This window comes from Choristoneura fumiferana, chromosome 5 (assembly GCF_025370935.1).
Source record: "Choristoneura fumiferana chromosome 5, NRCan_CFum_1, whole genome shotgun sequence".
NCBI lineage: Eukaryota > Metazoa > Arthropoda > Insecta > Lepidoptera > Tortricidae > Choristoneura > Choristoneura fumiferana.
The window spans coordinates 2327617-2354381 of record NC_133476.1 but is presented as its reverse complement, the minus strand read 5'-3'; the positions used below and the strand labels follow the sequence as shown (position 1 = coordinate 2354381).

Here is a 26765-nt window from a genome sequence, read left to right as displayed (position 1 = left end):
TTTGATTGATACATTTTTCTTGTCAGTGACGCTGACGCCTTCAGTCTTAACCTTTCCTTTAACGCGGAATTTGAAAAAAGCCTGCGTTCTAGCCTCCTTTATCTCGAATAGTACCGCGAATTACTTTTGAAAAATAGAAAAATATAGCCTTGAATTTTGGACTGATAAGGGCCAAAGCTTATGTATGACAATTTTGAACATAAAACTACCGTGAGACTCACTCATATTAAATGATAGTATATCGGATAACTCACGTCTTAATCGCGCACGCGTTGCAGCAGCCGCCGAGTCGCGCTGCTCCTAGAGGAAGGGCTACGGTTTAGCCCTAAACATGTCGAGCTAAACTCGATTTCAGACATCCGATGTACTATCATTTCTTATGTATGATAAGTTAATTTACCTAGTAGGTTTGTTTTTGTGGTGGTGTTGCTAACGGAGTTGTCGTGTCAGGTGCTGATGGGCGGCGTGCGCATGCGCTACCCGCTGCCGTACGTGCTGGTGACGGGCATGGAGCCGCCGCCCGCGCCGCCGCCCCCCGCCGCCGAGCTCGCCGCGCGCGCCGCCATGGCGCTCACCACGCCACGCCCCAGCCAGGTGACCGCCCCACCCTCACCCCAACCACTTAGTGCCCTGCCCGTTCCCAATGTCGGGCGTCGGATGTCAGTTATTTCTATATTAAATCGTGTCGGGCATGCGTGGATAGCTTCATTATAATATATTCTGCCCCTGTAACATCAGATTAAAATCCGGGCCCGACATTCGACAAGAGGTAACCAGCTCTTATACCTAAACTATACTTACATGTTTCACCATCCATTGAGAAGTTATGTGTAATACCCGCTCTGTTTATTTCGCATCTTGAGAATGAGACCGTCATTAAACAATATGTCAGCTCGCAATATTAAACTATGCGTTAAAATATGTCAGCTCGGAATATTAAACTATGCGTTAAAATATGTCAGCTCGGAATATTAAACTATGCGTTAAAATATGTCAGCTCGCAATATTAAACTATGCGTTAAAATATGTCAGCTCGGAATATTAAACTATGCGTTAAAATATGTCAGCTCGGAATATTAAACTATGCGTTAAAATATGTCAGCTCGCAATATTAAACTATGCGTTAAAATATGTCAGCTCGGAATATTAAACTATGCGTTAAAATATGTCAGCTCGCAATATTAAACTATGCGTTAAAATATGTCAGCTCGGAATATTAAACTATGCGTTAAAATATGTCAGCTCGGAATATTAAACTATGCGTTAAAATATGTCAGCTCGCAATATTAAACTGCGTTAATATTCATAAAGCTCGTAAACTATGCTCGAATTCAGCTCGCAATATTAAACTATGCGTTAAAATATGTCAGCTCGGAATATTAAACTATGCGTTAAAATATGTCAGCTCGGAATATTAAACTATGCGTTAAAATATGTCAGCTCGGAATACTAAACTATGCGTTAAAATATGTCAGCTCGGAATATTAAACTATGCGTTAAAATATGTCAGCTCGGAATATTAAACTATGCGTTAAAATATGTCAGCTCGGAATATTAAACTATGCGTTAAAATATGTCAGCTCGGAATACTAAACTATGCGTTAAAATATGTCAGCTCGGAATACTAAACTATGCGTTAAAATATGTCAGCTCGGAATACTAAACTATGCGTTAAAATATGTCAGCTCGCAATATACAACTGTGCGTTAAAATGATTCTAGTGTCATTTTTGAGAGGTATAATGATGGTCTCATTCTCAAGGTGTAATTTGGAGAAAACGAAGCAAAATTGTTGTTGTTCCTATTGAACAGGAAAGGCAAATAAGTACTTATCGGAAATTAAGTTCTACAATCGATCATATTTGTACTCTACAAATGATCAATTCTGTGACTTTCACTAGCATTTACTTCGCACCGTGCATGGTCATCCAATAGAATATCGTCGAGGGGGCACTGACCATTACGGGAGTAGATATATGTATTACAACCTTATGGAAGTAGGAAACAAACCTGTCTCTAAAGAATCGATCGGTTTGAGTACACTTCCCACAGCAACAAAGAAGTATAAAGGCACTGTGATGTTTGTACGAGCGTTCAAATATCATTAATTATATTTCTAACAACCGCACCAAATATGTCTAACAAGGTGGAAAGTATCGATTCTGTTCTGTGCTTCGTATAACAATGTATATTGAACATTTTGCAGCCAGCGGACATTTCCTACGGCGAGACGGCTGAGAAATTCGAGGATTTCGTTGACCCCACCAGAAAAACACCTTGTACCTGCGCCAAGTAAGTTTCAGGCGCATTCTAATATCGCTAACGTATATACGATATATCTTATACGCGTCGGATGCAGGCGTCGCATAAACCAACTACAATACAGATCTTGTTCGTAAACTCCCATTTATTGAAGGTTCGATTTGGAACTTTATTTACGTCTGATGGCACTAATTTTATGTAAATGAAGTTTGGTCTATGTAGCGTGTATATCTTGATTATTTATTAAGTATATTCAGTAGATAGGAGCAGTATATAGCCGTAGTATAAGAACGTTGTGTGCCATGCATTTATATACGTTTGTTATTGTATCAAATAATCACGTATATATTTATCTTGTTTTTTTTTTATTGAAATGCATTTGAATGAACTACAAGCTCTGCCGCTTACGGCCGATGTTAGGGCACTTACTCGCTGTGCGGGTAACGGCGCGCTGGAACTTATAAAAGTATCGCTAAAATCGCGGTATTAGCCGCATAGTGCGTACATGGCCTTGGTACTTTAAAACTCGAGCCGTGAGCGACAACACGCAATGGAGCTGTGTATTCAGGGTGTAGCTGCCATGTAGATATTTAGGTAGATGTTATGTATGTGAATGTTTTATTATTATTATATTAGTTTATTAAAGTAGTGGAATAACAGTAGTGGGATGCTGCTGCTTCGCCTATGGACACGCCGTGTCTGCCTCTAGGCTTGAAGGGAGTCCATACCTATGGTATCGATTCTTTTCATTATGATATAGGAACGGGACACTTTGCTAAGAAACGGGATGGTTTTAATGAGCTTAGTTCAATAATGGTAGCACAAATGTTTAAAGAAGCACAATGACTAACTATCGACATTGACACGTGATTCTATCGAGACAGTTGATCGATGCAGGCGTAATTTTACACCCTTTTATCATTGTGGTAGCGAAGAAAGCTAGGGTAGTTTAATTTTTGAAAGGTTTAGGTACGAGAAAATGGTAGTACCTATATGCAGATCGTGATTTCATAATATAATCCAGCACTGTTAATATTGTTTTTCTTGTCTTCTTACACCAGATGATCTGTTAAGGTTTGGTCGTGTTGTATTTTAAATAACCTAAACAAAAAAACTTCATTTTTAATACAAGCTTTTTTTGCTGACTGTACTTGCATTGTCACCCAAACTACATTTGCATACAAAATTTCAAGTCGATGCTATTAACCGTTGAAGAGTTCCGTCCTGCGAAGACGATCCTGGCTGGACTACTAAGATGTCACTACTAGATTATTGTATTGTCACGTGATTTACATAAGTATGCCAAATTTCAAGTCAATCCGACTGCTGGAAGTAGGTCTAATTTTACTTGCGAGATTTGATTACAGACAGACAGACAGACAACGGGACAGGTGAAACTAAATAAAAGCTTGTAAAGAAATGCTGCGTTGTAAAATCGCTTAAATAACCTTTAACTTGTCTTTACAAGTTACAAAAACAGAAGATAAGTTTAGAGATTTTGATTTATATTTTATTTCATTTTAAATTTAATAAAAGTTCGTTGATTCGCCACAAAGATAAAGATCGAGTTTCAAATGCTGTAAATATGCTTGCTTGTATCATGTTGCCACATTTTTCCACCTCCTAGGTATGGCGTAAGGTACGTTGCTGTGAAGCGACAAGGTACTTACTTATAAAATGTGCAACTACTTTTTACATTGATTGCATTATGCTTACTGTTCGGGCAAACTTTAAAACAGTATCTGGTGTAAGACAAGGTAATAATCGAAAACATTATCAAGGTGGTGCTGGTTCGAAGCCTAAATTATTTCAAAATAACGACTGGATTTTTGGCTTTATTATCCAAGCTGACTCATTTAAGGTTAACTAAATATAGGTAGTTTCGTAGATTTGTTACTTCGTTTTGTTTGATTCGATCTTTTTAATTAAGTAGTCCTGTAGAAAAAACAGCAAATTATTTAATCAAAACATGGCACTCTATACCAGACGTGGCCAACCGGTCGATCGCGACTATTAGTCGAGTCGATCGTGGCAATGCAAAAAATATAAATACTTTCATTTAAGATTTCAAGAATTATCTAATTTGTAGACCGCACGTGGTTTCGTCAGTAAACAGTAGATCTTGGGTCTAATCAAGTTGGCCACTGTAATCAATCTTAATGTGACGCGGTCGTCCCTGGGATGGGGGGAGGTCCAGCAGAGTCGGTTCACGGTTAGACGTAGTGTCGGGCGCTAGCGTTGTGTTGGTGGCAGGTGGCGGCGGCGCCGTACCGCGCGCGCGGCCGCCTTCCACCGCCGCACCGCGCCCGCCCGCGCCGCGCCGCGCCACGCCGCCCCGCCCCGCCACCACACGCCGCCGTGAGTACCACACGACACACGACACACGACACACGACACACACCACACACCACACTGCGACTACTAACACCCCATTCCCATTCAACGCCGGCTAGAGTAGAGTATAGTATACATTTTTTGAGGTGTCCCGATCTCGTTAACAGCCCACCTTCCGAACAAAGCCATTGTATTCTATTATGTCCTCAATTGCATTATCCTCAGTTTAAAATGAACGGAAATACAAGATAAAAAGCTCATTGAAATACTACTTTATTATTTACAAAAGATAATCATTTTAAATAAAACTTTGTTTTCATATAATATTTTTCAAAATTGAATGCGTCGTAGACAAGCAGCCTCATGGAAAAGTATTATCTGCGAACGAGTATTTATTTTAAAACGCACTTTCTGCTCTAGACAATAAAGTCGTTATTTCAGTGAACTACTTTATTTTATATTTGCTTTCATTTTAAATTATGCGATTGAGGGCACAATAGAATTCTATGGCTTTGATCGAAAGGTGGGTTGTTAACGAGATCGGGACACCTCAAAAAATTCATACTATAAGAGCAGCGGTCGCTCTGGGCGCCAGACGGCAAGGGGCATCAGCTTCTGGTACAAAATAAAATTATAATGACGCCTTTTGAGAGGTAAGGAAGCGGTGTAGACGAACACGTTCTAACCTTGATCAAGGGTTAGAGCCAGCGGTGCCACTGAGGGTTTTTTGAAATATCGCCAGGTCCGTTTGACGTTATAGGCTTGCTTGCGATTGGCTCATTAAACAAAAATCTTTTTAACAAAAAGTTTGTTTATAAGTGTATGCATCAAAAATAACAGAAAGATACAAAATATTAAAAGTTTAAGCGACTCAGCTTATGCCAGCGCCTTGCAGACTAAATTCTCTGGGCAAACATACATCACTTTTCAGTCCCTCCAATAAGACTACAATAGTCAATACACAAACACCAGCCCGCACGCATTCTCGCGCGCATCTTCCTTACTTATTTAGCTACTTAATTAGTTATTTACTTACTTATTAAACCAATGACAAACGTGACGCAAAAATCAAAGTTTTCAAACGGACCTCGCGGTACTATACCTGGCGCAGAATGTTGCTGCACACGGGGCAATAAAAAGCGCGAGCACAGTAGAGCATATCGCGCACTCACTCGCACTTATGGGTCTTATGGCAACGCGTAGTGAGGCACAACGCGCGTATCGATATGTTATCGATAAATGTTTACAAGATTAAAATCGAAGAAAAAGTGCACTTATTCTAAGTTATTAATTTAATTTTAGTGACAAATAATAATTATTAATGAATGATGATTAAATAGTAACTCAGTATTTAAATACTACCCACACTATTGTAATTACATAATTCGCTAATTACGATCCACATAACCACTGTTTCGAAATTACTCTCATTGACAAATAAATAAAAAGTGACCGTTATTTCTTGAAAATTGTTTTGAAGTGCATACATTAGTTACTCACTATTTTAGTTCTATCGATAGCGTGTTCTCGACGCAAGCACAACACTACGCAAAACATGTATTATGACCCCGCGTGCAGCGACGTTCTGCGCCAGATATAGTGCCAAATAATCTGTCGCAGAAACCTCATTGTTGGCCACCTTATTCTATACCTACAACATGTCGGGTAAGCGAACAGTCTCAATTAAATATTCGTCTACTGAAGCACATGACTTCGATGGTGTGGGAATGGGGCGTGATACCCCGTTCTCATTTTTCGGCTGTAGAAACCTTTTCTAACTAATATCAGCTATTTTTATGCAAAATGTGTGAAACAACCATCAACCTCATGTAGAATTTTAAGGCGTTATAGCACTACGTTTAGTCGGGCCGACACCCGACTAATGGGAATGGGGTTTAGCCGATATAATGTATGTCACGAGATCATACATTCTGTGCTGAGACATTGGCACTGCACGCAGATCACCCAAATCGACGTCACGGGTAACCGAAGAGTGTTACTATGTTGAAAGATATCAGTGGAGTACCACAGGTATAGATTACACTAGATAACGCAAACACCTCAATCTGTATGAAAACCAACCGTGTCACTTTTTTAATATCTACTGTGACGTCTCAAGAGCGAATTAGTGATGTGAATTCCCCGATGTCCGCGCAAAATCGATTCAAATGTGCTGTCCGCCCGCGCCGTGGGGCTCGAGTGGGGCCAACCCCGACGTTTGGTCGGGGTTTGGACACGCAAAGTAGATGCATTTGCGTAATCTAGTGTAATCTATATCTGTGGAGTGAACAGTATAGTAGCTAGTCTAGAAGGTCATTGCAAACTGATAGGTACCGTTTTCTACACATTTGATTAAAAGTTATACGTAGAAACAGCAGCTTCAGTATATTGTCTGTACTATATAACAAAAAAAAAATCAGCTACGCGTGAGTAAAAGTCGACCATTTATTGCGAACGTAACTAAATGAGTACTTTGTCGTTTATCCATAATTTAAATTTCGGTTTGCTTCGACCTCTGTAAAATACCGGCTAGAAAGCACTGGAGTTGGTGGGTAATCGAGGACGGATAATAGAATAATTAGGAGGAACTTAGTTATCCTCACTTTAAAAAAAAGCTGGTATTCGATAACCAGTTCAGTCGGTTTAGGTTAGCTTGCATATCGATTCAAGTTGCGACCTATTTGTTTTAAAGTGTTGACGAGATTCCGTGTAGAGTCCTTGTTGTTACTGCCTTCAGTGCCTTCTGGAAATGTTGAGCGATCTTATGTCTTAACAACACTTACATTGACACTACACAACAAGCTTAGCTGTAAGGGATACCAAGCCACAAATAATGCAATGCTGCTTCCACTATGCATGTCATATCGCCTTTAAAAATTACATTATTATAACATATAGTATTGCATCGTAGAAATATTGCATGTTATGGTTTAGGGTTATGTGATGAAGTTATTATACAATGAATTGCATGTTTTGTGTCTTTATATCGATTGGAATCATACCTATATACTTTATTACATGGACCATATTTATAATTCATTTCGCAACTAAATCACATATACTATATGTCATGTAGTCATGATTGTAATCATTTTAAATGTGCTTTGGTTTGGCGTTGAACATATTCCCTAGCTGACTCTTGCAGGACTTGAAAAGAAACTGAAGTGATCTCTCAGTTTAATACAATTAAATTTTTTTTTTTAATTTGGTAGCAGCTAGTTTATGTATTCACCTCCAACAGAATGTCCAATAGAAATATTTGATAAGTCACGGTTGACTATTTGAACTATTTAAAATTGTTGCAAAAACAACATGATAACATCTACCTTTCATCTCTAGGCTACTTTATTGTCATATTGAAACCTATAAAGGGAATATAATATTAATAAATGATGATTGGGTAACATCTTGATTTAAATTACTGCTATCTAATGTAATGACCATTCGACACGATTTTCATGTACCCTAATGCATTGTGATGTCACTGCATTTCGTTTATCATATGTCATTGTTATCACCACAAACGTATCTTTCAGGATTATTACTGGTGAAACTAACGGCTGACTGAAGCGAATACTGTACTCAATCACAAAATAGAGATAAAAAAAATGTTGCACATAAGTTTCATTTTTGGTCGTTCGGTAGCAATTCTGCTTATCAGAGCCTCTACTGTAAATTTTTAACACACACACACAATGAATGGCGTTAATGTGCCAGAAATTAAGTCATGTTTGAACAATAACTAAAAAAGAAAGTAAAAAATAAATAAATATGAAAGTGTAAGCGTCAAAAATATTTATCAAATAGTCAGTGTACTTAGTTTTCTTTATAATTGAATTTCCAATATTTATATGGTAGGTAATTGTATCAGATACCAGGTCTGTCATAGGAGAGACCAAAGCGTCCAGACTCCGGTGGCTCGGGCGGGAGGTTCGAGCCGTGAAGAGAGCGTACTTGGGACGACCGAGTGGACGAAGACTAGTTTTGGTCGAAGGTTGGCAAGAGCTGGCTCAAGATCGTAAACCGTGGCGTAATCTGGTATTGGAGGCTAAAGCTCACTTTGGGTCACTGTGGCCTGATAATAAGTTAAGCAAGGTCCTATACAGTGAAGGAACGTCGGTACAGTCGAGCGAGTCAGCCGTTAGTTTCAGTCGGTGTTGTGTCGTGGTGCTCCTATCGTAGAATCCTAGCTTACTGTGGCGTTACAGAGGCGGGTGCCTGAGCGCGGCGTGCGCGGCGGCGTCGCCGGGCTCTTGCGGCGGCGGCTCGCCCGCGGCGGCCGTGTCCGCGCCCTCCTCGGCCGGCGCGCCGCCCCCCTCGCCGCACACCTCGCATCTCGCTCACACTGCTGCACACTCGCATCAAGTAAGTTACACCACTCGTTATTTAAAGAAAAAAGAAACCATTTATAGGTTACATAACCAAAAAATTAAATAATGAAATGAAAATTATTATCACCGACAGAAAATGGTCCCAAAGCAGCGCAATGTCGCTCTTACGGACGTCGCTGGTCTTCCCTTGGGACCATCGTTATTCGGTTTCACAAGTTGCTTTTTATACGCCTTGTATTTCTTTATTTCCGTGAGTTTCGACATACGGCTCAGTTCATTGGTGATGCTCCAAACACTGGTAATAATGATAGAAAAAAAAGGTAATTTGACTTGACACAAACGAGTCATAAAAAAACTCACAGTTTTAACCTTGTTTTGCAAAATATGTATATATTAAACACACTTTAGTTACGGATTTTAAAAAAGCGTAATTTAACCACGTTCGTGATTGGTCAAATACCAAAATGGGCCAATCGGAAACAATACTGTAACGTCAAACGGACCTCTCGACACTAACACCATCTAGCGATATTTCACCTGCCAAGGAACCCTTATTGGAACGTGATATAACAATCTGTGTTGTGTGCGTGTGTGCAGTCTGCGTGCGTACCGACGACGTTGCACACGCCGGCGCCGACGCCGGAGACGCACGCGCCGCCCACGCCCGCCCCGCCCTCCGCCCCGCCTCCCACCAAACTATACAATCAGGTATGATATTGAAGTTTATCGTCCATCGCATTCCATTCTAGCAAACACAGTTAGGCTGTTAGCACATTGCCACCTCATTCCGCTGATGTATGAGGAGCGACACAATTCGCCGCTATATTCTACTGTCGCGAGCGCTGCACTTTCGCATCTGCACCGAAGCGCATAGTCAGTGTGTTATTTTTGTTTGCTTTTTAAATAATCATTATTACGCGCCGTAATTTACATTAATTAAGTTTCATTATCTAGAAGCCAAGTTCTTGCTAAAATTAAATGTATTGCGGTAGGTGAGTATGTTTTTGGCTGTATTCTTTTCGCGTAAACCACACGGAATGAATAAAAAAATATTGATACCTTTTATTCCCTTCGAATTAAAAAAGTCATTTTAATCCCGCCTGAGGCTATATAGGCGTGTTTTAGAGAGTTGCAAGAAAGTTTATAATAGTTCTGTTCCTTCAGAACGATTCCCCGCGCGACGCGTCGCACGCGACGACGGCGTCGCCGGTCCCCGCCGAGCTGCTGAAAAGACCAGTGTTGCCGCGCGGCGAGACTCGCGTCGACCCGTTGGAAGACGAGCATTCGCTGCATATGCTATATGACTACACCACCGTGCATGCTTGGTGAGTACACACTCTCGGCCTTTCGAGTGCCGTCGATACTTTCAAAATTGTTACTGCTATAACTATAGAATCCTCTCCACGAATCTATATTGAAGTGGACGACGTACTCGTAAATACGGTGTAAATTATGAGAATTTCGCATTGATATGTTTTAGTGGTAAATGTCTACACTCTATCGGCCATGTACCATCAGCCAAATAAGTGGTCTATCAATTTTTAAACAAGTTGACAGACACGTCTATTGGCATTATTGTTTTATGGTATGACATGCAAACGATTATAACTTTAGGGTGGTAGACCACATATTTGGCTGATGATACATTTGAATTACTCAGATTCGTCTGTAGCCACCGCATGGTTACATGCGAGACTGAGTAGGTTTAGGCAAACACAACGTTGTCCAAAGTTTTAAGTTACGACGTGTTAATGACATGCTGGATAGGTCGACTCGCGTCGTCCACTTATATAGATTCGTGTTCTTCCGTACATTTCTTTGTAGCCGCTAGCTGAAGTACACATAGAACTGTAACTTGTCCAAATGTAACGTAAAGTAACGCCTGATTCAATAAATTATTTGTCCAAATGTTGTGGTAAAAGCGTCTGAATTGTACAAATTAAATGATGAATTGTAACGCTCTTGCGTAACAGAAGCCGCAATTGCTTGGCGGAGCATAGAAAGTTGTAGAGAGCACACTCCCAATCCGTGGAGTGGCTACGATAATCCAAATATAGCGACGTATTTAAAAAGCTATTTTATTACGGTAGTCGTTTGCAATGTAAAAGATTAGTTATTAAGTAGTAATAAAATTATGTTGTATTATTATCTGACGTTAAGGATCATTCGTTCCATGCTATGTGTGAATTTTTGCAAACTAATTTACTTGTCTGAAATGTTTCCATGTTGCACAACTGGTGGCTTGCAGGTAAAACTGTAGCGGTTTTTAGACATTTGAATTATTTTGATGAAATTTCATATCATTTCGAACCTTACCTCACCTTATTTTTAGGTTTATTTTGCGATAGACCACGGTCATATCGATACTAGTTAGATCGATATGGATCTTAAATTCGCTATATTGATGTACCCATGTGCGCATCAACAACACGTCCAGTTTATGTTTGTTGTGTTCTTCATTTGGTTACATATTAGAGCATAAAGTGTATTGAATAATGCTTTGGTTAGACGGCTAACTCACGAGGTCGCTAGGTCGCGTAACCAAATACAACAATTAGTCCACCAAGCATTGGCATTCTTAAGCAATGCAGATAAAACTATCTAATTTTTGACATCACTCTAAGGTGGACTTGCATGGAGCAGAGTTAAATAACTGCAGTCAAAATAGTTTATAACGACATCTATTCGTTATACACGGTTGGTCGTTATAAACCATTGTTATATTGGTATTTGAGATCGTGTTGAGACTTTTTTCTCGGTTGTTACATCCGATATGCCGTTATAACTGGTGTCGCTATAAAAAGATTTGGCTGTATAGAACTCTTGAGTTATGTGCTAACTAATACAGGGCTAGTGATTTTAACATTTTAACCCTTGACCGCGGAAGTGACTCTAAAAGAGGTATCATTTAAGTATTACAGGGACAGTGAGTGTTATTTTATTCGCTAGGACACTGGGAATGGGCGCTTCAGTACTGCCGCAGAAGAACCATTGTTTTGTAAATCACATCATAGGTATAATCATCCAGATCAATTGCTAACGTTTGTTCTGTTCACTTTTTAATGATCTCCCAATATTTCGACGTATTTACCGGCCGTATTTATGATCACGGCCCGACTGAAGATTTTGTATACATATGTTAATTGTTATGTTTGTGCGTCAGGCTGGAGCACCCAGTGAAGCGGTTCAAGACGGAGACGAGCTGGTTCCGCGAGGAGCTGGCGCTGGGCACCGCGGGCGGGGACCTGTACGCGGGCCACGACCACACGCAGATGCCCGCCATGCCCGACCACGCCCGGGACATCAAGCAGGAGCGCCCCGACCACGTCAGTACCTATACTGTCATCTTGACTAACAACCTGTCCAAGACAAGTCTGCAGTTTCTGGGTTACAAATGTCATCAAGCGCCACCTTAGACGACATTTGTGTCGCTTTGAAAAACTCGCTTCGCTCGGTTTTTAAGACCACCTACTCTCGATTTAAATTGCCTACGTTCCGTACTTTTGTGTCATAAATAACTGTTATCGTTTGCAGATTATAATTTAGTGGCTATGGCCAAAAAATTCATTACGACTGCGACTAAACCTTTCGTATGTTAAAAGACTGATCAGTGCTAAACTTAAGGCTGTATATACGAAGAACGTGAACTGAATACACATGTTTTTACGTCTAATTTTAAAGATAGCCTAAGACTTAGTCCCAAGACTCTTTATTAACAGTTCTATTTCGTGAACGCAGGACACCACGCCGTACCCGAACCTTTTCACGTCCGACGGTCTCTGTCCCACCCTCAAAGACCTCGAGCAGATCTTCGACAATTCCGACGACGCCAGCGGGGATGAGTCGGTAAGACTTGTGAGTGTGCACCCTTATTACTTACTCCTTACTAACATCTGTGTGTTTATTCGTCGCTGTTCGGTTTTTGACTGGATGTTAAGGTGTTTGTCACGATCAGCTAGGCACTACAGTCCAGTAGATGACGTTAGTGTGCAAATTCCTCGTATTTTATTTTTTTAGGAATGAAATCGTGGATATTTTTATAAAATAATGTACATACCGCCAATAGCGTGAAATTTGTGATATATCGTACCAAGTTTCAGATGTATTTTAATTTAGAAAATACTTTCACTTGATCGCTGCAGTTTCGACTGAGATATTTTCGCACACATGCTTGTAATTTGTTGTAAACAGAAGTCTTTGTTAATTTCGCTCTCATGATCAAAGAGCAGATTGGCCTAGTTGCATAAGGCTAGAGTTTACCCTACCCACAGCTTAGGAAGTTCGGGTTCAAACCCGTTGTAAGATTTAGTTTTTTTTTTTTTTTTTTTATGTTCTTAGTTAATGATGTTAATATTTTTTGAAATGTGTAGCTAAAAATTTATAAGACCTAATTTAGGCACAAACATTTTTTTTTAAATTTTAGGTAAATCTGAATATGCACAGCACAACTACAGTAAGTACTATGAGACTTATAATTCCTCACATCCACTCAAGGGTTGCTTGATAGAGATCCCTTCGAGGGATAAGTTCGCCTTTACAAAGTCAAGGAAACCGAATCACGTACCAGAGTGGACCCAAGTGGAACCTTTTCATATTCAATTGCGCTGTGATTTCTTTGGCAGGTGTATGGGATGTCAACATGACATTAGTAGCACATAGGTTCCATCCTGGTACGTGACTCAGTTTCCTGGACCGTAACTCAACGATTGTTTATTTATTTTTATTTACAATACAGTTTACATACTATGAGATAATTAATTAGTCATAATCATTATCCCTATACATACCTACATACACAGGCCTCCTCTCACAATGAGGGCTTGGGCGTTATTTTCAACGCAGGCCCAGTGTGAATTGAAATATAGCGCACACCATTAATTATTTAGCAGGTGTCTGTACGTTCTTCACGATATTTTGCTTCAACGAAAAACACGTGAAAATATGAAATTAGACTTGTTTATTTTTATTTCAAATTTAATTGATTGGGTAGTAATCGAAGGCTCTATTGAACAACAAATAAAAAAGTCCATCACTAAGTCAGTTTTTATTTTATTTATTTAAATCAGTCAATTAAATTAGCCCACATACAACCACTGCTGAGTGCCTCTTGCATTTTCACGCCACTTTTCCAGTCTTGTGCCAGTCTCAATACACAGCTTACCAGCCAACAATGTATGTTATAACAGTGTTTTCCACTCTGTAATTAAATATTGTATTATGAAAATAAACATATTTTGAAGAAGCATATTTTGTCAAATGAACTTTTCTCTGAACTCCAAAATTACCGAGATATGAGGCTCAAAGTTAGTCCGCTACCAAGGGGCTGGGGAATTGGAAAAAAAATTGGAAAAAAATCTGTCCTAAACACCTACGGTCATGGAAACTGAGACTTTAGGCCTCCCCTATATTTTCCCGTTGCCTGCCTTGCCACGTTTGATAAGCGGGTTGGCGAGCACAGTATATGATGTGGGGTTGCTTGGAAAACGCTGCTGCCCATCTTCTGATATTATCCCTCAGCCGATTCCTACGGTACCCACGGGGTGGTGGAAGTTGTATGTTGTACTCAGCCTACTGTACTTACTTTTTAATTTCCTTATAATGCGTCTTTTTCGAGACCAGAGTATTGATGCTTTATGTAATTTTTTTGCAAAGTTCGTGGCTTCATAGTTTCCAATGTGAATTATAATTCAGTTCAATACTTGAAAATATAACTGCATTCACATTATAGATTATAGATAATGATAATCTGGCCAATTTCGAGGACAAATTACGATAATTTAATTTAGGAAAAAATTACTCCATTAGTTTAAAATGTCATGACAACCAATGACAACAAACGAACAAAAAATTATGACTTGACGAATTTGCATTTGACTTGATGTTTTTTTATTTTTATTTTATGGAAAAAGCCACAAGCCATGCAGCCTTTATCTGATTTTATCACTACTAATTTATAATCCGTTAATGCAATTTTCCGTACTTATTTGTTAATACGTTCATGTTATGTGATTTTCTTCCTAATTTCTGTCGGAAATCCAAAAATTGGCAATGCATTTGTTCGTTGCACTTCAGTCTTTTGACTGACGGACTTTGTACCTATGGCCAGCAAAAATATTTAAAAAAAAAGTTAAACGAGCTTCAAATGGTAATTATGTGATTTTGATCAGACAAATCAAACGAAATCTGGCAACGTCGCTTAGCATCGAATTGTCGGCGAGCTGACAACGTAGCTGAAACGCACACTACTAACCGAGCCGTGGCGTACGATACTGTCGCCGTCCACTCACATATTGACAAAAATTAACTAAAATAATCATCTAGATTAAGCTATTAATCAAAAGCTTTCTTTAGGTAAATAAAAATGCCTCAAATAAAGAACAAACTAAACGTCAACAGATGTGATTTAGTTTCAAATTATTCTTTCAAGCGCTCATGATTGTGTAAATATATTAGTATGGAAATCGTGCCGCCTTAACGCCCATAAAAACAAACATACACACATCTGTGTGTTTATTCGTCGCTGTTCGGTTTTTGACTGGATGTGAAAAGGTGTTTTGAGATTTGCTTGATGAAACATACGATGTCAACTAAACCATTGTTTTTTACTGAATTGGATGCTTGATTTGTTTTACCCATCCGGTTCTCAACACGTGCTTGAGATGATTTTTTGTTTTTTGACACATAACTATAAACCAATAATTCCATCACACAACTTTGTTTTAGCTTTCAGAACCAATTCAACATGTCCAAATTCAGTGTTAAATTTGATATGAAGTAAATAAAATATTCAATTTTAGTCTATTGAGTTGACGAATGAGTTACGTCAGTGCTGACTATTGATTTACAAATTGGGGATTGTGTTTCGACAGCTAATCAATTCACAAAAACTCACAGAACGAGCCCCACCTCGAACCCACGAGTATCTACTTGAGAGGCCATGACTCAAACCACTAGACACCACTACTGTTTTTTGATGTTGTATGTGAATTCTCCTTATTAATCAGTCACTCTTGTCAAAGTGGTCCTGGTACAAGGACTGATGCTCAATGGGTTGCCCGATCGTAGATTTATCCGAGGATTGCTGTATTAGCTCCGTGCTTCCATTTTTGCCGGTTTGGTACATTAGAGGTGGATATTTAGAGTAGTTTCTTGTGAATGTAAATCGATTGTTCCCAAATACTGTATCGGTATAACTCGTTCCAGCTGCAAGTACAAACGCCGCCGGACTCTAACAAGTCGACGTGTGAAGAGGGCCGCGGGCGCATGGTGCGCGCCGAGGAGCTCAGCAAGATGTTCCCGACGCCGCCGTCGCTGGAGGCGCACGCGCAGCCCTCGCCCGGCTTCACCATGGACGCGCTCGACAAGCCGCACCACCTCACGCCGCACGCCACGCCGCCGCACGAGCCCATTGAGGTACACTAAGACAAGAAATTTGCCGAGATTCCGCTCCCAAACTAAAAAATGAGCGGCCGTCAAGTGTGCGTTGACCATTATTCTACTTATGCTTTGGGCGAATAAAAAGTTGCTTTCTAAAAAAACTTGGCATATGTGCCTAAACCCATCTATTTCTGTAAATTAAAATGTCTCATAGCGCACTAATTTGGTTGGTATCTAAATTTTTGCGGCGCATTATCCTTGGCAATGATGGTTTTTCCGAATGCGTCGGTAATATGAAAAAAATACATGTAAAATGTTTTTTACGTTTTAATTGTGACTTTTACTGCTCTCATCTTGTCGTTCTCAGAATAAACGTTTTGTTGTTGATTTCATAAGAATCTATGCCCTGTATACCCATCGAGCTACTCCACGTTCCCTACTGTTAAAAACCCCATGTAATAAGACGACGGCTGACTCAGTATCACCCCCACAGGACTGGTCGTACGTGTTCAAACCGCCCACCGTGTACAAGTGCCACGGCTCGTCCAAGTACGCGCCGCTGACGACGCTGCCGTCGCACGCGCTGCCGCCGGTCGCGCTGCCGCCGCACGCCGTCTACCGCCCGCGCTGGCAGCACGACAAGCGGGACGGCGAACAAACTAACACGCAACAAACTGGTAATACATGCTACAGATCACCATTTCCTTTTAATTCTCTGTAATGGTTTTTTGAACGAAATTTTTGAGACGCAAAGTACACTGAACATCGAGTGACAGCGTTTGTGAATCACAATAAAAAATCCTTAAAAATATTTATAGGGGAGTTCTGTTCAGTCAAACTAACTGCACCATTTGCTGAAATATTTCGGAAGAATTTGAACATATTTTGTAGCCACAGGCTTGTAAAAGTGCTACTTATCTTGGTCTCATGTTAATCAGTAGATTTTTTTTTAAGGTATAAACTAAAAAGTGAGATAAGAAACTTTAGCTAAAGTACTTTGCCTTTTTATAGACGAGACGTATAGTCACCAGCACCAATATCCGATACGACGCTATTTGTAGGGCCGGAAGGACGTGTCAAATATTTTTGCACGCTCCGCTGTGGCAGATATATCCACAAAAGATTCAAGAGACTTACATACCTACAGTGAATGTGCTGAAGTAATCTCGACGTTTTTTCTTTCGTCGGACGCTATTTCAAAGTAGGGCATCAACAACCGGATAAGACAACAAGGCGCTGCAAACAATAATTTGGCGTAAACACGTTGTACAGTCAAGGGCAAAGATATCGACACGGCCAAACTTACAAAAATATGTATACACGACTTTATGCACTTAATATTAAGTCCGTGTATACATATTTTTGCAACTTTGGCCGTGTCGATATCTTTGCTTTGCCCTTGACTGTATAGCCTCGTGCAGTCCATTGTGCAATAGAATGTACACTATAAGTTCAAGGGAATTACAAATCTATGACAATGTAGCAAAAGTAAAAATTATTTTGTGCCTCAATTATTTTACACCACGTTGGTTCGACTTTATTCTCGAAACAATTTGATTCTAACTGCTTTGACAATCGAAAAAGGCAACGAGGTCAGGAGGATAAATAGTTAATGTATACCGCATGTGCAGGCACGAAGCGGTCCGCGGCCGCGTCGCCGCCGCCACTGGAGGCGCCGGCGGCGGCGCCGAGCTCTGTCCCCGCGGCGGCGTCCCCCCCTTGCGCGCGGCCTCCCCCGCGCCGTCGCCGCCGCCCCGCGCCGCGCGCCGCGCCTGCCCGCTGCTCTTGAACGTGCTGCTGGCAGACACGGTGCTGAACGTCTTCCGGGACCACAACTTTGACAGCTGCACGCTGTGCGTCTGCAACGCCGGGCCCAAGGTGAGAATACACGTCTTACTAGTCTTTACACTTGAATCCCTTGTCACTGTAGGTACGCCTTCTGGCAATTTTATAGACAGGTTCAAAGACGAATTAACAGCGATAACATTGGCGAGCATTGGATGGCAATTCCAAACAAATTAAAAAAAGTAATCAAAAATATATTTTTTGTTATTTTACTTAATATTGTCTGTTCTCAGGTGGTGGGCAACATCCGCGGCGCGGACTCGGCGACGTACCTGCCGGGGCAGGGCGGCGGGTCGCCGGACGCGTCGCCGGCGCCGGACGAGGACCCCGGCCGCTGCACGTGCGGGTTCAGCGCCGTCGTCAACCGACGGCTCGCGCACAACGCGGGACTCTTCTACGAGGTTATTATACTGCCCGATGAAGAACCACCGCCATCGCTTGTGATTATGTAATACTGTGATACAGATGGTAATGAACGTGGGTGCGTTTCCATGAGGGTGCCACGATCAAAACAATAACTAGTTATATGCACAACGGTCATTGGAATCGTAGTCAACACAAGTTACTTATGGGAGTTGCAGGCGAAGAATCCACAAACCCAATTAGATGGCATTCATTTATTTAAAATATAAAAATTACATTGAAGATTTTTTAAGCTTAACTTAACCTAAGAGCTTGAGCCAATGCGATGCTAGCAATTGACTGACTCCTGGAAGCTGCGTCCGCCGCTGGCACGCGATGCTTGGTCAGCGCCTCGTGCTTCGTGCTCACGCGGCGCCGGGATGTTCGCTTCGTCAGCTAATCACGTAGCGTACATAACAAGTTGATCTCGATTTACGTGATGTTGTTTTGTTTTAGGACGAGATGGAAATCACGGGTATCGCGTCTGGTCCGGGTCAGACGCGGGGGCAGGGGCAGGGCGGGCGGCTGGGGCTGCAGGGCGTGGCGGGCGCGGTGCTGGGCATGTGCTGCAGCCGGGGGGGCGCCGCCTCCGCGCTGGCGCGCGCCGCCCGCCGCGCCGCCGCCGCGCCGCGCCCGCAGAACACCACACCGTCAACCTGCTCGAGTGAGTACCTACACGCTACCGACCGTACCTAAAAGCTCATGATAATTGATGAGGAAACTGAGATTTTTACATAACTATTGAACGATGTAGTGCGGAGTAAAATCTGCGCCCCGATAAAGTTTAAAATCAGTTTTTATAAAAAAAAAAATTGGTAGAATCTTTTTTGCTGATTACTAAAGTGCCTAACACTTTTATTGACTGAGTACTCGTTAAACGACATATTTGTGGAGAATTTTATTTCAGTGGAAATAAACGTCTTCTAAACAAGTAGACACACAATTTATATTTAGAGATTATTCTTTCCGTAGAGCGTCCATACAACTCGCGTGCCTATTGCATTTGAATCGATACAAATGTACGACTATTTTAAGATTGTTGTTATGGAATCTTTTTGTATTTTTTATTTCAATTCAAAATTTTTACTTTTACGGTCATCCCGTAAAACCTAAATAGAAAAATAAGACCATCACTGGGAATCGAACCCAGGTCCTCAGTTTGATGGTCCATCAGTGGTGTAGCGGTATAGCACGCGGTACGGAATACCGAGGACCTGGGTTCGATTCCCAGAGCTTATTTTTTGTGTGCATCTATATTTCAGTTTGTATTTTCAATTTACGACTATTTAGTTGACTGATGTGTTCTACGTATAAGAAAGAGTATATAGATAGTTTAGTATAATTTTCCGTGTAGCGTCGCGCGTGTGTGATAGAGGTGTCGTTGTGCAGGTACTTGACGGCGTGGCGGCGGCGGCGCGGGCGCTGCGCGCGGCGGCGGGCGCCGGCGCGGGCGGGCGCGGGAGCGCGCGCGGCGGGCGGCGCCGTGCACCGCTGGCCGTTCATCGGCGCGCGTGCGCCGCGCTGCTCCAGGGACGTCGTCAGGTAACAACGCTTGACACTCTTTTTTTTAACCCCCGACGTAAAAAGTGGGGTTATAAGTTTGACCGCTATGTATGTCTGTCTGTCTGTGGCACCGTAGCTCTTAAACGGGTGGACCTATTTGAATGCGGTTTTTTTTTTTTTTTGAAATCTGGTTTTATAGCAATAGTTCTTAAACATGTTTCATCAAATGTTTCAGTTTTGAAATCTCAAATTTGAAGTGAAGTCATGTGTTCATTAAAATACTAAATACGAAAACCATGTATCGTCGGTGATAGTGCAATGCCGCGTAACCAACAATGTATTTTTTTTTGTCAAGGCATCGTTAATTATTTTTATAATTATGTGGCCATGACCATTACTATTACACCATACCACCGTTTAAAAATATAATTCCTAAAAAAATAGTCTCGAAACGATTTCAATTAAATAATTGAGTAATGTAACTTTATTGTGCTTCCCAGATTAATGCGGCGACTCCGGCCCCTCCTCCAAGACGCGATCCAGAAGCGTTGCTGCGGCGCGCGCATGTGGGACGGCGTGACGGGCCCGCTGACGTGGCGGCAGTTCCACCGGCTGGCCGGCCGCGGGAACGAGGACCTCTGCGAGCCGCAGCCCGTGCCGCCCCTCCTCGTCGGACACGACCGCGACTGGATAGCGCTCTCCCCCTACGCCCTCCGCCACTGGGAGAGGCTCGCGCTAGAACCCTATTCCTACTCCCGAGACGTAGCGTACATCGTCCTGGCGGCCGACGGCGAAGTCCTCACCGACCCCATCAAAACGTTCTTCCGAGAATTATCAACGGCGTACGAGGCTCTCAAACTCGGCCGGCACCAACCCATAACCCGGATAGCCCGCGAGGGCTTGATACGGACCTCACCCAGCGAACGCGACCAAAGCGCCGAGGAGTGGACGGGCGAGCTGCCGCCCGGACGCCTCGGCGACTACATGAAAGCTTACGCGGAAACACTGCGCACCAATCTAGTACCTCAGCTCGCCAGCCTCAAGATAGACAGCTCGCTGCTGGACACTGAGTCCAAGACGACGCCGATGGACCGGCCGTCGCCGTCGCCGATGCGGCCGCCCCCCCCCGACCACCCGGGGGGCGACGCGGACGACGCGCCGCCCGCCAACCCCACGGTGTCCGCCTGCTGGGAGGAAGAGGAGGGCGGCGCCCCGGCCCTCGTCATCTACGTCGTGGAGCCCCCCGCCGCGCACGCCTCCCGCGCGCACGCGTTGCACTCGATGCTGCAACTCGCTGCGCGGACGCATCACCACCTCAAACATCACAACCCACTCGTCAAGGTTGGTTGGTCGTCTAGCACAGGGGTGGCCAATTCGATCGTAGCTATTGGTTCAGTCTGTCGTGGCAGAATAGAAATTGGCCATCCCTGCACTAAGTCTTAGCTAAGGCGCACGGATTCGCGTGAAAGCCAAATAGAGGTTAAATTCTAGTGATACATAGTAAATGATTCATTGACGGATTCATACCTGGGGTTCCATCATAATGGTTTTTCAAGCGAAGGGTTGAGGGTTCGAGCCTGGGCTCCCACCTCTGAGCCCGTGTGGTAGCTTGGGCTTCTGAGAGGATGGCAGTACCTAACCGGCTTAGGGCCAATGCTAGTTGACGCGGTTTGCACGGTGCGGGTGGAGCGCTAACACACGTGTCGCGGGCAGCGGATTTTATCTGTAAACCGCACCCGCAGGCGCACGCCCGCTCCGTGCACCGGCGCCAGCTAGGTTAGGCTCTCAGTTCCATCTTTAGGACGCCAGTTTGATCGTGAGGTTTGTTCGTATTCTAGATAATCTCTTTGGAGGGCGTGTGCGAGACGGCGGGCATCGGCGGCGGCGCGCGGTCGGAGCTGCGCGCGCTGGCGTTCAGCGTGTTCACGGGCGCGCGGCGGCTGCTCGCGCACGCGCCCGCCGGCAAGTCGCTCACCGGCTTCGGCACCGCCGCGCAGGCGCATCTGCTGCTCGACGCTATGGACGTGAGTACACACACACACACACAGACAAGACGATGGCTAGATGGCTAACTGTGCCTACCAGATTCATATATCGAGTTTTAGTTGGTAGCGCGTATTTGTGCCTAACAATAAGAATGAGAATATTTATTTGCAAAAATGCAGTAGTGAATACATTTGGAGAAGCGTTTTTGAGTGCGTACTTTTTATTTAAACAAGCATGCAAATTGCCTATTGTAAACAAGAATGGTTTCGTTAAAATCAAGGTACGCGGAACAAAATCCGAATTTAATTCATGAAATTAGTAATGACTGCGATAGTCTAAAATATTGTGTACCTTTAGTGAACCGCTGAACGAGGATTTTCATAAAAAGCTATAGTATTTTTTTTGTGTAGATTGGACGATTTGAATTCAACTTTGTAGCTTCGCGTATCAAGTGTGTTAATCCAATTCGATGTGCCAAATTATTTAGGGACTGCTACCGAGTTTACGCGTGGGTTTTTGTTAAGGTTGTAATTAATAAGTGACTCTTCAGTGCTCGGGTGTGACGGTTTGTCTACTGATTGTTTTCAGGAGAAAAACCGTGCCCCGTACAAATTGTTTTCGCCGGCGTGGGTGCTGGCGCCGCCGCGCGCGCTGAAGGAGGTGGCGGAGACGTGGGGGCAGGCCGGCGAGCAGGGCTCCGTGCTGTTCCTGTGCTACTGCCTGTCGCACGACCAGCGCTGGCTGCTCGCCGCCGCCACGGACGCGCGCGGCGAGCTGCTCGACACCGCCGCCATCAACATACACGTGCCGCACAGGTGATGCACGCGCTCTGCTGGCTCTACTGTCTAGGAGGCGGCGGAGACGGGGGCAGGCCGGCGAGCAGGGCTCCGTGCTGTTCCTGTGCTACTGCCTGTCGCACGACCAGCGCTGGCTGCTCGCCGCCGCCACGGACGCGCGCGGCGAGCTGCTCGACACCGCCGCCATCAACATACACGTGCCGCACAGGTGATGCACGCGCTCTGCTGGCTCTACTGTCTAGGAGGCGGCGGAGACGGGGGCAGGCCGGCGAGCAGGGCTCCGTGCTGTTCCTGTGCTACTGCCTGTCGCACGACCAGCGCTGGCTGCTCGCCGCCGCCACGGACGCGCGCGGCGAGCTGCTCGACACCGCCGCCATCAACATACACGTGCCGCACAGGTGATGCACGCGCTCTGCTGGCTCTACTGTCTAGGAGGCGGCGGAGACGGGGGCAGGCCGGCGAGCAGGGCTCCGTGCTGTTCCTGTGCTACTGCCTGTCGCACGACCAGCGCTGGCTGCTCGCCGCCGCCACGGACGCGCGCGGCGAGCTGCTCGACACCGCCGCCATCAACATACACGTGCCGCACAGGTGATGCACGCGCTCTGCTGGCTCTACTGTCTAGGAGGCGGCGGAGACGGGGGCAGGCCGGCGAGCAGGGCTCCGTGCTGTTCCTGTGCTACTGCCTGTCGCACGACCAGCGCTGGCTGCTCGCCGCCGCCACGGACGCGCGCGGCGAGCTGCTCGACACCGCCGCCATCAACATACACGTGCCGCACAGGTGATGCACGCGCTCTGCTGGCTCTACTGTCTAGGAGGCGGCGGAGACGGGGGCAGGCCGGCGAGCAGGGCTCCGTGCTGTTCCTGTGCTACTGCCTGTCGCACGACCAGCGCTGGCTGCTCGCCGCCGCCACGGACGCGCGCGGCGAGCTGCTCGACACCGCCGCCATCAACATACACGTGCCGCACAGGTGATGCACGCGCTCTGCTGGCTCTACTGTCTAGGAGGCGGCGGAGACGGGGGCAGGCCGGCGAGCAGGGCTCCGTGCTGTTCCTGTGCTACTGCCTGTCGCACGACCAGCGCTGGCTGCTCGCCGCCGCCACGGACGCGCGCGGCGAGCTGCTCGACACCGCCGCCATCAACATACACGTGCCGCACAGGTGATGCACGCGCTCTGCTGGCTCTACTGTCTAGGAGGCGGCGGAGACGGGGGCAGGCCGGCGAGCAGGGCTCCGTGCTGTTCCTGTGCTACTGCCTGTCGCACGACCAGCGCTGGCTGCTCGCCGCCGCCACGGACGCGCGCGGCGAGCTGCTCGACACCGCCGCCATCAACATACACGTGCCGCACAGGTGATGCACGCGCTCTGCTGGCTCTACTGTCTAGGAGGCGGCGGAGACGGGGGCAGGCCGGCGAGCAGGGCTCCGTGCTGTTCCTGTGCTACTGCCTGTCGCACGACCAGCGCTGGCTGCTCGCCGCCGCCACGGACGCGCGCGGCGAGCTGCTCGACACCGCCGCCATCAACATACACGTGCCGCACAGGTGATGCACGCGCTCTGCTGGCTCTACTGTCTAGGAGGCGGCGGAGACGGGGGCAGGCCGGCGAGCAGGGCTCCGTGCTGTTCCTGTGCTACTGCCTGTCGCACGACCAGCGCTGGCTGCTCGCCGCCGCCACGGACGCGCGCGGCGAGCTGCTCGACACCGCCGCCATCAACATACACGTGCCGCACAGGTGATGCACGCGCTCTGCTGGCTCTACTGTCTAGGAGGCGGCGGAGACGGGGGCAGGCCGGCGAGCAGGGCTCCGTGCTGTTCCTGTGCTACTGCCTGTCGCACGACCAGCGCTGGCTGCTCGCCGCCGCCACGGACGCGCGCGGCGAGCTGCTCGACACCGCCGCCATCAACATACACGTGCCGCACAGGTGATGCACGCGCTCTGCTGGCTCTACTGTCTAGGAGGCGGCGGAGACGGGGGCAGGCCGGCGAGCAGGGCTCCGTGCTGTTCCTGTGCTACTGCCTGTCGCACGACCAGCGCTGGCTGCTCGCCGCCGCCACGGACGCGCGCGGCGAGCTGCTCGACACCGCCGCCATCAACATACACGTGCCGCACAGGTGATGCACGCGCTCTGCTGGCTCTACTGTCTAGGAGGCGGCGGAGACGGGGGCAGGCCGGCGAGCAGGGCTCCGTGCTGTTCCTGTGCTACTGCCTGTCGCACGACCAGCGCTGGCTGCTCGCCGCCGCCACGGACGCGCGCGGCGAGCTGCTCGACACCGCCGCCATCAACATACACGTGCCGCACAGGTGATGCACGCGCTCTGCTGGCTCTACTGTCTAGGAGGCGGCGGAGACGGGGGCAGGCCGGCGAGCAGGGCTCCGTGCTGTTCCTGTGCTACTGCCTGTCGCACGACCAGCGCTGGCTGCTCGCCGCCGCCACGGACGCGCGCGGCGAGCTGCTCGACACCGCCGCCATCAACATACACGTGCCGCACAGGTGATGCACGCGCTCTGCTGGCTCTACTGTCTAGGAGGCGGCGGAGACGGGGGCAGGCCGGCGAGCAGGGCTCCGTGCTGTTCCTGTGCTACTGCCTGTCGCACGACCAGCGCTGGCTGCTCGCCGCCGCCACGGACGCGCGCGGCGAGCTGCTCGACACCGCCGCCATCAACATACACGTGCCGCACAGGTGATGCACGCGCTCTGCTGGCTCTACTGTCTAGGAGGCGGCGGAGACGGGGGCAGGCCGGCGAGCAGGGCTCCGTGCTGTTCCTGTGCTACTGCCTGTCGCACGACCAGCGCTGGCTGCTCGCCGCCGCCACGGACGCGCGCGGCGAGCTGCTCGACACCGCCGCCATCAACATACACGTGCCGCACAGGTGATGCACGCGCTCTGCTGGCTCTACTGTCTAGGAGGCGGCGGAGACGGGGGCAGGCCGGCGAGCAGGGCTCCGTGCTGTTCCTGTGCTACTGCCTGTCGCACGACCAGCGCTGGCTGCTCGCCGCCGCCACGGACGCGCGCGGCGAGCTGCTCGACACCGCCGCCATCAACATACACGTGCCGCACAGGTGATGCACGCGCTCTGCTGGCTCTACTGTCTAGGAGGCGGCGGAGACGGGGGCAGGCCGGCGAGCAGGGCTCCGTGCTGTTCCTGTGCTACTGCCTGTCGCACGACCAGCGCTGGCTGCTCGCCGCCGCCACGGACGCGCGCGGCGAGCTGCTCGACACCGCCGCCATCAACATACACGTGCCGCACAGGTGATGCACGCGCTCTGCTGGCTCTACTGTCTAGGAGGCGGCGGAGACGGGGGCAGGCCGGCGAGCAGGGCTCCGTGCTGTTCCTGTGCTACTGCCTGTCGCACGACCAGCGCTGGCTGCTCGCCGCCGCCACGGACGCGCGCGGCGAGCTGCTCGACACCGCCGCCATCAACATACACGTGCCGCACAGGTGATGCACGCGCTCTGCTGGCTCTACTGTCTAGGAGGCGGCGGAGACGGGGGCAGGCCGGCGAGCAGGGCTCCGTGCTGTTCCTGTGCTACTGCCTGTCGCACGACCAGCGCTGGCTGCTCGCCGCCGCCACGGACGCGCGCGGCGAGCTGCTCGACACCGCCGCCATCAACATACACGTGCCGCACAGGTGATGCACGCGCTCTGCTGGCTCTACTGTCTAGGAGGCGGCGGAGACGGGGGCAGGCCGGCGAGCAGGGCTCCGTGCTGTTCCTGTGCTACTGCCTGTCGCACGACCAGCGCTGGCTGCTCGCCGCCGCCACGGACGCGCGCGGCGAGCTGCTCGACACCGCCGCCATCAACATACACGTGCCGCACAGGTGATGCACGCGCTCTGCTGGCTCTACTGTCTAGGAGGCGGCGGAGACGGGGCAGGCCGGCGAGCAGGGCTCCGTGCTGTTCCTGTGCTACTGCCTGTCGCACGACCAGCG

The 26765-nt window shown here is 46.8% G+C and overlaps 1 protein-coding gene across 1 annotated transcript in view; it reads left to right on the top strand.

Annotated features, from left to right (window-relative positions):
* skd (mediator complex subunit skuld) overlaps positions 1–26765 on the top strand; it is a 72663-nt gene that overhangs the window by 37992 nt on the left and 7906 nt on the right. The window contains 18 exon segments of the mRNA XM_074087293.1: positions 451–594; positions 2206–2291; positions 8804–8960; positions 9524–9634; positions 10091–10251; positions 12090–12252; positions 12665–12781; positions 16130–16339; positions 16797–16980; positions 17935–18026; positions 18029–18181; positions 18382–18549; positions 19007–19200; positions 19924–20017; positions 20019–20092; positions 20554–21394; positions 21892–22077; positions 22628–22854. Of these exon segments, the coding sequence (XP_073943394.1) occupies positions 451–594; positions 2206–2291; positions 8804–8960; positions 9524–9634; positions 10091–10251; positions 12090–12252; positions 12665–12781; positions 16130–16339; positions 16797–16980; positions 17935–18026; positions 18029–18181; positions 18382–18549; positions 19007–19200; positions 19924–20017; positions 20019–20092; positions 20554–21394; positions 21892–22077; positions 22628–22854 (3362 nt within the window).